We start from the raw sequence: 18,053 nt of genomic DNA on the forward strand, positions 1-18,053 counted from the left end.
ACCTTAAAGCTGCTTCAGGGGAAATCTGAGGGAAAGTGGAGCTGAAGAGTTCAGGTGATGTTAAAGCTTCATATTTGCCTCTATGTGTCCCTCCAGGAAGCTGCTCTCTCCCTCTGTATCCCCTACAGCAGCGCCATCTGCTGTCCAAACCAGCTAACTGCACCCATCAACTCTTCATGTCTGGTTCTGGAAAACATCATCTGTGCTGCTGCTCTGCTGGTATCAGACAGGAATCATGGTGGAAAGTTCAGATCTCTGCAGGAAGGAACTAAAAGATCCTCTGAACTGAACGCAGTCATGAAAAGATTCAGGAATCTGGGAATAGTGACTGTAACCTACCTTAACACTGACCTCCTAGAGCGCCCCCTGGAGGATCTTCTCCTCCATTACTCTCTCTGTATCAGTCATGTGTTGGTCCAGATCAGAGTTGGGTAATAACTAGTTACATTAACTTGAGTGAGTATTTGGGGAAAATATTACTTTTAGGAGTATTTTTACCACACTGTCCTTCTTACTTTTACAACTGAGAACAATTCATGGGTTTTCTACTTTCTCTGGTTTAAATAGAACAGAGGTAGATGGAGAAGAAGCTTCAGTGAATCCATGGACATTCATGCTGCTGATAGCCTTAACGAGTCAATTGACCTTTGACCTCTTCTCTCCCCTGACAAAGTCCAGGACTGAAGGATGGCCCAAGAGGATCATCTGGAGCTGGGAGATGTTCAGACCAGAGCTTCCAGAGATCCCAGTCTGATGTTCCACAGCTTCTCCAGTGATGATGAGGACCAGCTGCAGACCTTCATCATCCTCTGCAAGATGAAGAGCAGCTCTGAGCTGCAGCAGGAAGCTGGATCCTGAGCTTCTCCATCTGGTCCTGCTCCTCCTGCAGGTGGAAGCTGTGGGACGTTTCAGACCCGGGTTCTGAGGACCAGAACCAGTTTGGAGCAGACGGAGCGGCTGCTTCTGGACACTCGCTCAGACCGGTCAGTCCAGAATAACTGCCACACATCGGATCTGTTTGATCCCTGACACACAAAGCTCCTCCAGGTGAAAGAGTGTTTGCCTTAATTTCTCTGAGTTTTTTTTCCTTTCACTTTTCTTCAAATTCTTCATGTTTTGAAAAGCAAGAGTAATAATTTTCTGTGGTCACATTGCAGAAAAAGTGATTGCACATGTCACATATACAATCACTGCATGTGAGCACACAGACATGCTCTTTCAAATCCAATTACCAAACACAAACTCTAATCCTGACCCTTGTGGTTTCTTTCACATTTGTATTGATTCTATAACAATAAACAAAGTAATATTTATTCAGTCTGCATTACAAAGTACAACAATCCACATATTTTTACTGATTACTTATGCTTAGAAATATATTTATAAATGTAACTGTCCAAACCTTTGTTTTGATCATAATCTCATTTTTAGCAATATAAGGGATTTGAACAACCAACCCCCCCACTTTTATGAAATACAACTTTCTTTATATCTTTAAAATGATAGCGGCACAAACGAAAGTTTTTGCTGCACAAACGTAGCACAAACGTTTGACATTAATTTTGTTTGATTTCATAAAAGTGGGAGGGCTGGTTGACCTTTTGACCTTTACACATTCATTAATATCTTCAAAGTCAAAGCAGGACAAACGAACATTTTTGCTGCACAAACATAGCCGAGTTGATTGACACCCATTTTGTCTGATTTGAAGATGGTTGACCTTGGATGACCTCTAGAAACATTTCTTTATATCTTTAAAATGATAGCCACGCAAACGAAAATTTTTGCTGCACAAACGTTTGACACCAATTTTGTCTGATTTTGTCTGTTTGAAGAAGGTGGAGGAGGTGGGGGCACCTTCACTCAGATCTGAAAGTAAGGTCCATCTATACATGTGTTTATCAGTGACTTTTATTTCCAAGTTTTGCTGAAGTACCAGGTACCAAGATCCAGGAAGCTCAGAGGGGACAGGGCTTCTCTGTCATGGGCCCTAAGTTATGGACCGACTTGCCTTTGCAGGTCAGAGAGGCCCCTTCACTGTCCACTTTTAAAGTTCGTCTTAAAACCCATTTATTTTACTTGGCTTTCAACTCCAGCAGGATCTAGTTTTAAATTGTATGTTTTGTTTTTAAACTGTAAGAGTTTTTTTATTATGTTGTGTTTCATTGTACAGCACTTTGTATCAGCTGTGGTTGTTTTTTAAAGTGCTTTTATAAATAAAGTTGGTATAGTTGGTATGGTATGAAGTCTTCTGAACAAAGTGGATTTCATCCCTTAAAAGTACAAACTAAATTTAGTTTCATGTTAACCCTTCGCTTGACTTTATCTTGTAATTATATAAACAGAAACTTCCAAGCCAAGATTCAATTTCATGTGTTACAGCAATAATTTGATAACCGCTGCTCCTCCTATTTTTAAAAACACATCATCCATCCATGATGTTCACAGTTTTGAGCCAAAAGGCACAGTCCCCCTAAAAGTCTCCCCAGTGTCTCTTCGCAGTGGGACAAAACTTGTTAAGGAAGACATCCAGGAGACATCATGATAAGATTATTCCACTTTAACTTATTCATTTCAATGTGAAGGAACACACTGAAATACCCTGAGCTCCCTGTGGCTGGAGAATGGTGTCTATTTAAAATGCAATGCTAAGATGACCTAGAGAGGAAGATCAGAAACTTGTATCAAGGATCCAAAGTTTGTGTTTGATTGAAATCCTGATCTTCTTATCACACCAAAATATTGGAAAAAAAAAATTTAAAAGTGTTGCTTGAGTTCATTCACCATGACAAACCACTTCACACTTTACTTTACACTTTCAAATGTAAATATAAGTGCACCATTCATAAAGCAATATTTTCTAGTCAGTCATTGAACTAATGTCAGAAAACAAGTCCTCCAGAGTGAGGCACAGCTTCAACAGAACCATCGTGACAGATTAGGAACTTCAACTAAAGTTAATGATTTCAGGAGGCATAAAAAAGTAACTCAAAGTGAATCTGAAAAGTCCTGAAAGTGAAGAATGTTTACAAGATATTTTACGAGGAAACAGAAGGACAAAAGTAACTCTATAACCAACAGTAGTAAAAATAAGTAGCGTTTGCCAAGTTAAGCTGCCATAAAGGCAACATAAAAATATGCCTCACTTGTTCCTGTAAAAACTCAGACTGCAGGCACCAAGCTGCCTGCTGAAGGCAGGATACTTATCGATTCTTTCTGAAAGTATTTATTTCAGAAGCGCCGACTTGGATCCGCTGCTGAATGTCAGTACTGGTTCTGTCGGCTCACTTTAGATGTTAGATGTTCCAGGTGAGTCAAATCACTCCATGATTATCCTGATGTGCTTTCTAGTGCAGTAAATGATCTGTTTTTAATCTAATATGTTTTCATCACATCAATACGTTTTGATATAGTTTAAAACCTAACCCTAACCCCCTAACCCTAACACTTACATGCACTATATATTAAGATATAACATTTTTCTCAGTCAGATCAGATCAACCTAAAGTATTGTCATATACGCGCACACATCTAAACAGAAATGCTTCACAAATCTGATCAGAATCGCAATAATATAAAGTAAACAGAGGAAACCACATGGCAACAATTTAGGCTGGAATTAAAATCTGCAATGTGTTTGAGCAATAATTTTGCTCAGTGCATTGGAATTGAAAACATTATTAGGTAGCCCAGTTATGTTGATGTTTGTGGTTGTAGATAAACTAAGGAACTGATCTTATCATTAAGGGTAACAGGATTTTCTCTTACAAGCCTGAAACGAGCCATTTAAATTACTTGCATAGTAACTGTAGAAAGTAAACCACACAGAGTAAGAAAGGAAGAATGTGGATAACACTCACCTTGATTACGATTCCTCTCTTTGTTCTGTTCTTACTAAATGGAGTCTGAACTCGTGATCTAGTATCTGGTTATAACTCTCACCTGAGACTCCACCCAGTTTAAACAGGTACATTCAAGATGAATGTACCTGTTTAAACATCTTTATTGTAATTATTCTTCCCTTTGTAGCAATAGTAAAGTAGGGCTATAAAACATTTAAACAGTTTCTCTGATTTTTTTGTTTTTAGTTTTAATTTACGGTCATTTTATATTTACAGGAAATATATATTTTATCTCTGTAAACCACCAACTTTTTGATTGTAAAACTTGTAGCTATGTTTGAAAACCAAACTGGATGAAGATCTCAGTCAGAACCCCAGGCTCAGTAATTGTCTGGCTAACTGAGAAACAGGTCATATCAGACTTTGTGGATTTGGATACATTGTGACTCTGCAGGTTTAGTTCAGTCTGATTTTAGGAGATTTCTTCTATAAAAAGACACTGAGTCCTCTGTGCTACTGAGATGTTTCAGACTGACATACTAACAGCTCAACTGACTTGCAAAAATGTCAGCCAAGCAGAAAACATGAAAGAAATAGTGAATGTAGAGTAGTGAGTGCTCTCTTTCTAGGTAAGCATCCCTACTGCAATATTCAAGATCCAAAGTATCTCTGTTATACCAAGGGAGCAATTCACTTTACAGCAGGCAGTAAAAACATCAAAATAAGGGGGTTGGTTTTTACCAGCCTAGCAACAGGAGGAAGTTCCACATGTTGCTGCTATAGAGGTGGATTCTTTTCAGATGGAGCCACAGATCCAACAGAACCAGAACCGTTCTGCAAGAACAGAGAAAATCCCCCAAACAAAATCTGAAAGTCTCTGTGCTGGTAAAGAAAGTGTTTCCAATGTTCACCAAAGGAGGTTGTAGAGCAGATGAAACTTAAGGTGTTTTAACCTTTCAAAGAAGCATACAGGAATATTTGATTTAAAAATCACAAAATCTTTAATCCTCCAATGGAAGAAACCACTTCTTCACTGAGCAGCAGATAAAATGACCAGAGCTGCTCAAACATCTGCAGGAAATATTTAATATATCATTTAAAGAAAATACAAAAACCTCATCAGAATAAAGCAAATATGCAGGATATAAACTGTTGAAATTAGCTTTATTTTTTTAATTACAGGACAAAATTTAATCAATTTTCCAGTAGATCTTCACTGATCCAAAGATCAGACACAAAATGAAAGACATGAGAAAATGAAGAGGATGAAAATCTTTCATCTCAGAGTTTATCAGAATCTCTTTAGATTCAAACTGCTGCAGCTTCAACCTCCGAGGTTCAGCAGGACAGAGAAGCTTCTCTGGATTACAAAGATCAGTCCCACCTCCACCTGCAGAGAAGAAAGAATCATCTGAGATCAGATCAGTGAGTTTCCAGCTTCTCTCCAGCAGCAGCAGTCAGTGACGCAGCACATCCAGTAGAAAGAGCAGCAGGGCCTTCAGTCGTGTTCAGAGCAGCTTCCTCTCAGCTCTCATCTTAATGTGTTGCAGTGAACACACTGAGCTCCAAGCTCACATACGTTGTTGTGTGAGGTGCTGACCCACTCCCATCTCACTCCTTAGACCTTATCTAACCAGCTCTCTATCCTTCCAGCACTTAGATTTATAAGCCTGCAGAATATTACCTACCTCAGGAATCATAAAGAATGTATTAATCTGGTTTACCAGAGAACACTTGGCTGTATTTCTAACAGTCTACAGTCGCGTTACCCGACTGCCTTTCAATGCATTAACCAGCTTGAGCAGCCAGAAACTTTCTTCACGTTTGATCCGTGGTGCAGGAGGAAATGACAGACTCAAACCAGAGAAACTCTGAAGCCATCTGCTGAGCTTAGAGTTGATCCTGTAGCATGTATGCTACAAGATGGTTTGTTTAAAAATGACTTGGAAAAAAAGATTGCCATATGATTAAACATTGTCACAGCTAAAAAAAGTATAGAGGACAGAGAGCACAGACACAATAAGCGCAGGTGTCATGTCTGTTGCATCCTTCAGCACAGGCGCCATAACAGGGGCCAGGACCAGTTACAGAGGTATCGGCCCCTGTTTGCCTTTCTAGAACCGCCCATGTCAGCCATCTACTGACCTTACAATTTCTACAAGATCCTTCAGCTGCTGAACGTCTGACTCCTTCAGGTTGTTGTCTCTCAGCTCCAGTTCCGTCAGATGGGAAGGTTTGGACTTCAGAGCTGAGGCCAGAGAAGAACAGCTGATCTCTGACAACCCACAGTTATTCAATCTGAGTGAAGAATAAAACATGTGAGCTGAAACCAACAGGATGCTGGTTAACCAGTCCAACAGGACTAGTTAAAAAGCTATTAACATTAAAAATGACAAGCTACTGTTGACTTCATCTCCAACAGCAGCTCCATCAATACAAACTCATGTTCTCCAGCCATTTTATTTTTTCAAATATCATAGAAAATAATAAAAAAGACACACTTTGAAGTAAATATGGATAAATTCAACTATTTAAGTTATTCTACAGCTATAAAATCATTATATCATGGCAATGATTAACTGCATAACTAACTTTAACAGATGAGACACACAGAACCAGAACCTCATATCGTGACATGTTGTGTTTGAGTATCTTATTCTGCAAAATGATTCAACATCAGGAGTTTAACACATGTTCCAGTAAGAGGGATACCAGGAGTTGAAATGTACTTTTTCTGTAGGTGGTGGCGCTAACCACCACCTGGTGGCAACCTACGGACTACAGGATGAACTCCTACCATGCATGTGAACCCCATATGCAATTTTTTTTTAAGAAATCATGTGAAGTGTTGAAAATGAAGAACTTTTAGCTCAACGAAACTACACTTTACCATGAAGATCCTGAGTGTGGAGCAGTTTAATATCAATATGTCTGCCAATTAGTGTAAACCCAACTTTAATGTCATAAATATTAGCTCTAAACCAAAGCATGATGCTATACCTCAGTTTCTGCAGCTTACAAAGAGGATTCTCTAGAAAACCACAGAGCTCCTTCACTCCAGCATTTTCCAGGTTGTTGTAGCTCAGGTCCAGTTCAGTCAGATGGGACGGGTTGGACTTCAGAGCTGAGACCAGAGAAGAACAGCTGATCTCTGACAAACTGCAGTTCCTCAAACTGAATAAAGAATAGAATATGTGAGGTGAAGTCAATAGGATTAATTAAATTAATTTCACTCAATATAACAGAGAAACATGATGCACGACTAAAAACAGAGATGATTCTATATTATATTGTTAGACAGGGTGCTGCATTATAAAAAAGACCAATCTACTATCAATGTTTTTACCAAAGAAACATGAAACAAATTCACAATAAACATCTGATTTCTTCATCCAACCATCAGAATTGATATTTAGGTGGAGGCCAACAGTTAAGATCTCAATGTTGTGTCTGTTAAAAGGTGAAGCTAATAAGACACATTCTTTTTCCAGTTTTCATCATATTTGGAAAACATTCCAGACATTTCTGAATAAATTATGTTTATTTTCTAAAGGACTTTGCTGATTCTGTCTTGACTCCTTAATTGTGAGCTATATTACATAATGCTCAAATAATGGAGAGGATATTTACAGAAAGTCTGAAGTCATTTTAATGGTAATAAATTCCAAAATAACATTATATTTTAGTTGTACACTATGGACATGTCTGCCATCAAAGAGCTGCTTCATACTCATAACTGCTCCCCTGTAAAAACAGGAGCAGCGTTAGAAACACATGAGAAAAGTCTTGGAGTGGAATCACCGGGATTTAGCAGCGCTGCTAGCAGCTCATTTCTCTGATGAATGGACAGCAATAACGGGAGAGAAGCAGTGAAACTGTGGCCAGCTTTCTGACGGAGCTAATGTTTTACACTGATAGTGTGAAACACTGGAACTACATTGGCTTGTGATGTGAAATTTACTTTTTTTTATTTAAAATAAATAAATAAAGTTCAGGCATGGCTACTTGTTTACATCTTTTGACCTTACTATGTAAATCCAAAATGTTTCACCTTTAAAAGCAAAAACAAAGTCCCAGAATGTAGTTACATTTATGTGTATGGGGAAATTAACAGCTGCTCTGAGATTTTATCATGATCAGCAATGAATTTCTATAGGACAAAATGAAATGTCTGGGTTTGAGTCCATCAGAACCAAAACCTCAAGGTTCTCCACTACTGAGTGCAGCTGCAGTCTTTAGTAGAGATGACCACAGCTGCTGCTCCCTCATGTTCTGCTCACAATAACAGGGAACAGAGCGAATAATGGAAAAGCCTGGGATAAATCCAAACCACACCTTAACCGGTTAGCGCACAACTTGCCATAGGAGAAGCTTCTATTTCACCTCAGATAAAGGTTTTATGCCATTTAAAAGAGCTTAAAGATGCCATTTAAGCAAAATGTTTAGAATTAAAATTACTAAAATAAGTATTAAAATGTTGGTGAAAGAGTTTAGTTCAACAGAGAAGAACAAACCTCAGGATTTTGACTTTACAGACTGAACTCTCCAGTATGTCACACAGGTGCTTTATGCCAGAGTCTGTAAAGGTTCTCACTCCAAAAATCTCCCTTATTTCCACTTCAGTCAGGTGGGAGGGATTGGACTTCAGAGCAGAGGCCACAATTTTACATTCACCCTCTGAGAGTCTACAGCCAACAAGTCTGTGATTAGAGAACAAGTAAAGTCAGTTGTACAGTAATTAAATCAGACAATCTGGTGAAGATTTAATGGATTAAAACATGAATGTTATGTCATCATCTTAAAAAAACATCTGCTCTTTATGTGTATAATTTTTCCATAGACAACACAGTGAAACTCTTCAGATCAGAGTTAAGATCATGGTTTAGGGTCCCGGTTGACGGCATTTCAACTAAAGTCCTAAGGGTTAGAAAAGGGGTGCGGGTTTTAATGTTTTAATTTTATTGTTTATTCATTGTTAGATGACTCTGTGTTTTGGTTTTAACTTTGAAATGCCTTGCTGCTGAAATGTGCTATACAAATAAAATTTGATTGATTGATTGATTGATTGATTGATCGATCGATTTGAACATCTGGACTCACCGAGCCTTTCTGCAATTTCTCACAGCTGGAATCAGTCTCCCTCGTCCTTTCTCTGTGGTGTTGTATTTCTCCAGGTCCAACTCATCCAAAACCTCCTCTGACATCTGCAGCATGTAGGCCAGAGCTGAACACTGGATCTCAGAGAGCTTCTTCTCTGATCTGTTCTCTGATTTCAGGAACTGTTGGATCTCATGATAAACTGAGAGATCTTTCATCTCCATCAGACAGTGGAAAATGTTGATGCTTCTGTCAGGGGAGATATAATCACTGCGCATCTCCTTCAGATTGTCAATGACTCTCTTAATGCTTTCTGGACAGATCTCCGTCTGACCCAGCAGGCCTCCTAACAGACTCTGGTTGAACTCAACTGAGAGGCCATGAAGGAAACGAACAAACATGTCCATGTGGCCATTTTTATTGAAAAGAGATTTCTCCAACATTTTTTCCATGAAGTCCTCCAGAGATGTTTCAGTGTATGTTTCTCCCAGGAACGTCTCCATCACCTCTGTATTCCTGCTGGTGAAACAGTGGAACATGTAAACTGCAGCCAGAAACTCCTGGATGCTCAGATGAACAAAGCAGTAAACTGGTTTCTGGAAGATCACACTCTCTCTTTTGAAGATCTCTGTACAAACTCCTGAGTACACTGAGGCCTCTGTGACATCCAGACCACACTGCTCCAGGTCTTCTTGGTAGAACATGATGTTTCCTTTCTCCAGATGTTCAAACGCCAGCCTCCCCAGCTTCAGAAGAACTTCCCTGTCAGCCTCCATCAGCTCCTGTGGACTTGTCTCATGTCCTCCATGGTACTTCTTCTTCCTCTTTGTCTGGACCAGCAGGAAGTGTGAGTACATGTCAGTCATGGTCTTGGGCAGCTCTCCTCTCTGCTCTGAGGTCAACATGTTCTCCAGAACCGTAGCAGTGATCCAGCAGAAGACTGGGATTCCACACATGATGTGGAGGCTCCTGCAGGTCTGGATGTGGGAGATGATTCTGCTGGACAGCTCTTCATCACTGAACCTCCTCCTGAAGTACTCCTCCTTCTGGGCGTCGGTGAAGCCTCGTACTTCTGTTGCCCTGGAAACACATGAAGGAGGGATCTGATTGGCCGCTGCAGGTCTGGTAGTTATCCAGATGAGAGCCGAGGGAAGCAGGTTCCCCTTGATGAGGTTTGTCAGCAGAACGTTGACTGATGACTTCTGTGTGACATCAGAAACCAGCTGACTGCTGTTGAAGTCCAGTGAAAGTCTGCTTTCATCCAGGCCATCAAAGATGAAGAGCAGTTTGCAGACAGCCAGCTGCTCTGCTGGGAGCTTCTGGAGTGTTGGATGGAAAACATGGAGCAGCGTGAGAAGACTGTGCTGCTCATCTCTGATCAGGTTCAGCTCCCTGAACGAAAGCAGAACCACCACACTGACATCCTGGTTCTCCAAGCCCTCGGCCCAGTCCAGAGTGAACTTCTGCACTGAGAAGGTTTTTCCAACACCAGCGACGCCGTTGGTCAGAACCACTCTGATGGCTCCATGTTGGTCAGGGAAGGATTTAAAGATGTCATGGCACCTGATTGGAGAGTCATGGAGGTTCTGGATCTTGGAAGCTCTCTCCAGCTGCTTCACCTCATGTTGGGTATTAACCTCTTCACTCTGACCCTCTGTGATGTAGAGATCAGTGTAGATCCTGTTGAGGAGGTTTCTATTTCCTGTTACATCACTTCCTTCAGTCACACATTCACATCTCCACCTAAGACTGATCTTGTGTTCCTCTAGAACCTCTTGCAGAACAACATCTTCTAAAACAAAGAAGAAAATACAGGATTTTGTGTGATTTTGCTGAAACAAAATGATCTGTAATATGGCATTTCTATGACAAAACTGGGTTGAAAATGTTCGAAGAATTAGAGACTGTAATGACATAATTGTTTCAATTATTATATGTTACACACCAATATTTTGTTGGCCCAACCTTAACTTTGATGTAGCACACATTTGTTGATAAGCCTTTGTGATGTTACAAGATGTAATTCCATACAGTAATATATTTTTTTCACCAAGCTCTTGTATTGGTGATGGTACATATTGAGCACTGCACCAAATATAGATCTTACAAGCCTTTATGTTAAACAGTAAGCATGATAGATATAGCCATTTTGAGGTGCAAAACACTTTTTTACACAACTCCTCCTAACAGCTGGAGTATTCAATTGTTGTTTTACCTCACATAGCACCCCTACCGTGCAACTCCCTTACTAAGCTCAATTGATAGTGCTACTTTATAGCACTATGTTTCTGGAAAATATGTAATATTGCGCTACAACAGTAGAACTTGAGGTAATCAAGTTCTACTGCCATTTTTTATTTGATTTGAAGTCACTGATCATATTCATTCACAGCTTTTTTCTGACTACATTTCTTCATCAAATATGATGGTTTCGCATGATATTTCAGGTTATTAATAAGTTGGACAGTTATCAACTCAATTGCAGGAGTGTCTGCAATCTCTTTCAATGTTTTCTCTACTTGATGAATGTCAATGATTTTACCTTTCTTAGAACAGACTAACATATTTTCCACAATATAATGTGTAATATGTCCCATGTAGCACAGCTAGAACTACAGAGATTTAGTTGAATAATTGATCACAGAGAAATTTTGAAAAACTTGAATTTTCAGTCCCATCAGAAGGACATGAAATTGTTTAAACAGAAACGGCAGAAAGAAGCTCTGATTGGATGTGTTCAGTCTCACCTGGAGCACAGCTGCTCTGATTGGCTGTCAGCAGTCCAGCTCCTGTTCTGGGTCTTTCTCCACACTGGGGGCAGGAGGAGGGTCCAGATGGAGCAGACTGGTCCCAGTAGGACCTGATGCACTGTCTGCAGAACCAGTGACCACAGCTGGTAGAGACCGGATCCACCAGAACCTCCTGACACAAAGCACAGCAGGACGGCTGCTCCTCCTCATCAACGCTGCTTCTCTTCCTCCTTCTGTGAAGACATTTCTTCATCACTGAAATAGTTCACTAATGGTGAAGATGATCTTGCAAACTTTTAGGTTCAGAGGTGATTTATAAAGGAAAATTGTGTGCTTGTGTGCAAACGGATAGTTTAATAAATCTGATTTTTTATTTTATTTGCCGTATTCCATTTTTGCATTTTGGGTATATGTGTGTGGGCTGGAAAGTGGTGCAGTTGGTAGCACTGTTGCCTTGCAGCAAGAAGGTCCTGGGTTTGATTCCCGGCCCAGGGTCTTTCTGCATGGAGTTTGCATGTTCTCCCTGTGCATGGTGGGTTCTCTCCAGGTACTCCAGCTTCCTTCCACAGTTCAAAACCATGACTGTCGAGTTAATTGGTTTCTCTAAAATGTCCCTAGGTGTGAGTGTGTGCACATGGTTGTTTGTCCTGTGTGTCTCTGTGTTGCCCTGCGACAGACTGGCAACCTGTCCAGGTTGATCTTGCCTGGAACGTTAGCTGAAGAGGCACCATCAACCCTCCTGACCCCATTAAGGGACAAGGCTGTACAGAAAATGGACGGATGGGTATGAGTGTGTGCATTTTTCGTGGTTCATGATATCAAAACTAAAGCTGTTCATTTTGCATGAGGAGATGATGTGGCTGTCAATAAAGACCATAACCCGAAGACCAACAAGAAAACAGAAGATTTGAAAAAGGTAATGACCCCGGTCCTCTAGTGTTACTTTGACCTGCTGATGTTTTTGTTTTGAGTTGCCGATGCTTGGTGGGTGAGTTCAGGTTCACTTCTTAAGTCTGGAGTTTGTTGTCTGGACCGGTCACTCTTCATAGAAGGACAGATGGATCCTGGAGGATCTGCTCTGTCCTTCTTTAGTGTCCAGTGTTCCATCTTCTGGACTTCAGTCAGCCTGTGAGAGAAACCACAACAAATCAATTCCCAATGATCCAGTTCCAGTAATTGTCCTCTCAAAAAGAAAGCACATTTCCATCATGTGCCTAGAGAATCAGAGGAACCTGATTCCATCAGGTACTGTCAGGGATTGAAGTGTTATCTCCTTCACTACTTCATGAATATCTAACGTCTGCTGGGAGAGATTAGGAAGATAACGAATTTGAAGCATTTTCAGGTCTAAACTGGAATCATTTTTCAGGTCTGTAGAAACATCCACAGTGAGGTCAGATTAGGTAAATGAAGAAGTGAACATTTCCTATGAAGTAGTAATGTGTTTGTCCTGAACAGCTCACATGTTGGAGCGACTCTTCTGGAGAGGCTTCCGTTAAAGCAGCGGTTCTGAAACCTTTCAGATCCAGACCTATTTCAGAGGCAGGTGGTCTGTTGGTCTCCCTGCTGAGAGTCAGAACCTCAGATAAAATCATTGAGAAGAATCAATGAAAACTTATTTTAATATTTTAACATAAATCTGAACATCAGCAGCACCTGAGAAGCAGGTGACCAGTAACTGTTACCATGGTAACATAGCAGACAGACAGCATTACCTCCTGACAATAACATGACTTCACAGTAGAACCTCAGAGGAAACTAAGTGGACCTGTTAACTCAGAACCAGCTGAACTTTAATAGAAAACTTCAGCAGGTCTATTTCAACCTTATTTTTGTGTCATTGAAAGTTATTGGGTTTCCCCTCAGATGATCAAAAGAGTTCAGTCACTCTCAGTTTCAGGCCTCAAATTAAGACATTTGGACAGAGCGGGCAGGAATAAGAACCAAAGAAAAGACTAAATAACTAAAAGCAGCAGGAAATAAAGTTCTACAACTGCTGAGTTTGGATCTAAGCTCTTATCTTTAGTCGTCATATCTGGATCTTGGGACGAGAATTCTAATTTCTTCTTTATATGCCTTCATTATTATGACTGTTCTGCTATTTCATCTTGTTCCTGCTCACAATCTTCCATTTTGTGGTTTCAGTCAGTTTGAGAGAAAAACTGATTGTGAACTCACAGTTAAAAATTAGGACAAATAGGTCGGTCCAAGATTCCCACTGAGATAAAATATTTTCACTTTCTGTTTCTCAGTCTGTCATATTGCATCTGTCTGTCATCAAATAAAAACATCATTTCCTGTGAAGACGTAGATTTAAAGCTGAAGGAGAACAAGAATTTTCTCCACTGTTCTCAGAGAGAAAATTCAGTGAAAGGAAAACAAAAGATCAACACTCACCCACCTCCAGATTCGTTTCTTTGTTCTGTTGTTGGTAAATGGAGTCTGAACATGTTTCTCCAGATCTGATACCTGACTAGACCTGACTCACCTGAGGCTCCGCCCCCTGAGAGAGTGAGTTAAAGCTCCTGTACTGTGGTTATGTCTTCTTCCCTTGGTGTCAACAATGAACTGAGCTGTGAAACACTTTGGTCATATTTAAACTTTTGGTTTTGGGTTCAGTTTCTAGCTCATTTCCTGTCATATTTTTATGTGAAGTAGTTTACTGAGAGAAGATCTGATTGATTTAGTTCAGCTTTATTATTATTCCTACATATTCAGCTTCATTTCTAGATGAGTGATTGTCTACCTGAAGTAAATCTTAAATTATGTTTTTATTTGTAACCAAACAGAAAGAAGATCCCAATCAGGACTCCAGGTCCAGTAAAGTTCTAGTAAAACAGGCTTGATCAGATTTCTGTGGATCTGAATAATGTGTTTTAGTTGAGTCTGATTTCAGGACATTTCCAGAGCCTCCAGCAGCTCAGCTGAGGTGTTGTGTTCAGGACGGAAACAGCAGGTCAACATCCAGCTCTATTCAACCAGCCCTACTGTGGATCAGGCAGCCAGAAAACAAAGCTACATGTTGGTTTTCCTGAATTCCTCCAGCTGCAGAAGTTTTTCACCTTAAAGCTGCTTCAGGGGAAATCTGAGGGAAAGTGGAGCTGAAGAGTTCAGGTGTTGTTAAAGCTTCATATTTGCCTCTATGTGTCCCTCCAGGAAGCTGCTCTCTCCCTCTGTATCCTCTACAGCAGCGCCATCTGCTGTCCAAACCAGCTAACTGCACCTATCAACTCTTCCTGTCTGGTTCTGGAAAACATCATCTGTGCTGCTGCTCTGCTGGAATCAGACATGAATCATGGAGGAAAGTTCAGATCTCTGCAGGAAGGAACTAAAAGATCCTGCGTTCTTTTCCTGAACGCAGTCTGGAAAAGATTCAGGAATCTGGGAATAGTGACTGTAACTTACCTTAACACTGACCTCCTAGAGCGCCCCCTGGAGGATCTTCTCCTCTATTACTGCTTTGCTAATGGAGGAGTGAAGCAGAATTGGACCCAACTCAACGTTTTGGAGAAAAAATACTTTTAGGAGTATTTTTACTGTGCTGTACTTTTTACTTTAATTCATGGGTTCTCTACCTCTGGTCCACATAGACCAGATGAAGGTTGACAAGAAGCTTCACTGAATTCATGGACCTTCATGCTGCTGTCAGCCTGAAGGAGTCAACTGACCTCTGACCTCCCCTGAGGAAGTCCAGGGCTGAAGGCTGGGAGACGTTCAGACCAGAGCTTCCAGAGATCCCAGTCTGATGATCCACAGCTTCTCCAGTGATGATGAGGATCTGCTGCAGACCTTCATCCTCCTCCAGAAGATGAAGGGTAGATCTTCTTATGAAGAGACGATTTCTACCAGGGATGGAGTGAAGACCTGCTCTTCTGAGACCCGGACCAGTGATAGAGAACTGTGATAAATATTTCAGAACATCGCTTTTTGTTCACCACAAAATGGAAAAGTTAATGGAAAGATGGTTAATTACTCAACCTAAACCACTTGGTATTAAACTAATAATAAACTACTAAAGGTACTAAATGCAGCCATGCATTCATATACATTTTCTAAAAATCAATCTGCTTACACACTGCATAATAATTGTATAATGCATTTAAGAAAATAGTGATTTGTCATTTAAAAAATATTTTTTCTGTATAAGATCATCTGGATAAAAGCAATTCATCAGAGTATCAGATATTAAAAATACATCCTGGACATATTAATAAATTAGGCAATTTAACATTATCATTAGTTCATGCCAGCATGGTATGACTCACAAAGGGGGAATTCCCAAAACCAGTAGAATCAGTGGGATTAACAGAAATCATGCAGCCAACAGGGATGACACAGATTACAGCAGCCAGGAGGAAATATTTTTTCTACTACAGATTATGACTGTAAAACATTAAATTGAATTTGGCTTTGGTTTGGCTTGATGTGCCTTTATTCATCAGCAGCTGCTTCAGTGAGTTTTCATATAAAGTGTCTGGTCTCCTCATTGTGTCTTTAAAAAGTTGCTTTTAAAGACAGTGTTGCACTGGTATTGATGTTTTTACATTACATTCTCACTTTTGCCCAGATTGCTTAGTTAGTAAATGAGGAATTTTTACTTACTTTTCCTTCTCGCTGTAGATGTGAACTAGAAATTGTCCTGCTGACTTGGCATCCAGTGGGCAAAATTTACAATATGTGACACGTGTTACATGTGTGTTGGCTGAAAGTGAACACAGATGCGCTCTTCCAAACCAAAGGACCAAATGCTGTCTGGTGTTGTAAACATCCACATGCAACAAGATTTCATGAATGTAAAGGAGAGTTAAGTTTTTGTAATTATGACCAAAACTGGTTTGTTCAATGAGACCAAGAATCTGAGAGACCAAGACTGAGGCAAGACCTGGAAAATAAACAGGTCAAGGCCGGTCATGAACCCTCCCTTGTCCTTGTTTCCATGGGAACAGTCCCTGTGGAGTGCTGCCATAGTCGGGTCCAAAGATGGAACCATCTGGTCTCCTCAGATCTGGACAGTAGCAGCTGATCTTTCAGGTGATCAGCTGGACTTTGAGAAGTGGATGGATGAAAGTTGGCCCGGTTTCTAGAGTTAGAACCTTGTTCTGATGGTTCTACTTAACGGGTTCTACCGATCCACAGATCAACAAAACTAAGCAGAGATGAAGAAAAAGCCCATTTGGTTCTGTGTAGTTTGACCCGGATGTAAAAATCTGACTGATCGTCTCCACCAGCTGAAGGTTCAACTTTCTTTATTTCAACATTTCATAAGAACAAACTGAACCGTTCAGGTGGAAAATAAAGCAAATGCTGATTGGTGAAAGCGGAAAAAACCAAAACTCATCAACATTTTTCAGGAGCAATATTTCCAAACTCTGCTCAGAAAGAGGCTCCATCTGGTGGCTGAACAGGGAACAACACAAGCAGTTCTGTCCATTTTCTGCTAGTGGCAGCATATCCATCATCTGCAACATTAGGGAAAGTTTTTCAACCATCCAGAACTTAGAACCTTCAACAGGATCCAAATGTCACAACCATGGAGCTGGAAGCAGCTCAGAAACACAGAGACCAGAACAACAGTCCAACTGGGACATCAACTCAGAACCTGGAGCACAGATCAAGTTTGAATCCCATTTTCTACCCTGGATTAGAAATAAGTGGGAAGGGCCAATATTTACTGCGACATGGAAGTGGGCAGAGCTTTCAGCCCAACATAATGTTCATACTGATGTATAAAATCCATGAGGAATAAATGAAATATTTCTAAATCAACCTACTTTAGAGTTGAAGAAACAACCAGGTTTAGTCTGATATTCTCTCATTTCATTGCCAGATCTTCTCAAACGTAGAAAATTGCAAAACTGATTAATTTCTCTGGTCAAATATTTGATTATCTCAAGAAGAGTAAAAGCACTGATGTGTCAGTTTTCATGGATTCTGATGGGTCATGTTTGAATCTTAAGCAGAAGAAAAACAGATATCTGCTGCTGCTCGATGACGTTCCCAGAACATTTACGGGTCCTTCACAAGTTCTGCTTCTGTGCCAAGACTTTGGACACTAATGAAGCATCTGGGACTAGAGTGAAGGACACAGAGATAGAGACAAATATGGACACCGGTACAGAGGAAGCAACAAGAAATGAGATTCAGACCTTTCAAAGTAAGAGCTTTGAGCTGCATTAACAAACTGAAGAGATTTTCTCCATGAGGAAAATCTTCTGTCTCAGCAGTCATCGTAACAAATCTCTGCTGGATCTGAAGCTGGTTCTGTTGGTCCCCCCTCCAGAACCAGCTGACCCAGTTCTGGTGCTAGCTACCATTAGCTCTCTAGCTACCAAAACATGGCATCAACAGGGAGAATCAGGAACTT

The 18,053-nt window shown here is 40.4% G+C and overlaps 1 protein-coding gene across 3 annotated transcripts; it reads right to left on the bottom strand.

The window, feature by feature from the left end:
- Positions 1–4,987: 4,987 nt before the first annotated feature.
- On the bottom strand, positions 4,988–14,160 carry LOC103456970 (NLR family CARD domain-containing protein 3-like). 3 transcript variants are annotated; one of them, XM_081601860.1, is made up of 8 exons: positions 14,087–14,160; positions 12,639–12,815; positions 11,687–11,922; positions 8,943–10,728; positions 8,357–8,542; positions 6,843–7,016; positions 5,993–6,140; positions 4,988–5,232 (listed from the first exon to the last, which is right to left on the bottom strand). In XM_081601860.1, exons 1-8 carry the CDS (start codon positions 14,137–14,139, stop codon positions 5,167–5,169), a joined length of 2,826 nt encoding a protein of 941 aa, XP_081457986.1. In that variant the 5' UTR covers positions 14,140–14,160; the 3' UTR covers positions 4,988–5,166. The 3 variants fall into 3 exon arrangements, with proteins under 3 accessions (XP_081457986.1, XP_081457985.1, XP_081457987.1); XM_081601859.1 differs by having other exon boundaries at positions 8,943–10,731; XM_081601861.1 differs by having other exon boundaries at positions 5,988–6,140; positions 8,943–10,731; positions 14,087–14,159.
- Between the last annotated feature and the right edge of the window lie 3,893 nt (positions 14,161–18,053).

This window comes from Poecilia reticulata, chromosome 20 (genome assembly GCF_904066995.2).
Source record: "Poecilia reticulata chromosome 20, P_reticulata-male-v2, whole genome shotgun sequence".
In the NCBI taxonomy this organism is placed as follows: Eukaryota; Metazoa; Chordata; class Actinopteri; order Cyprinodontiformes; family Poeciliidae; genus Poecilia; species Poecilia reticulata.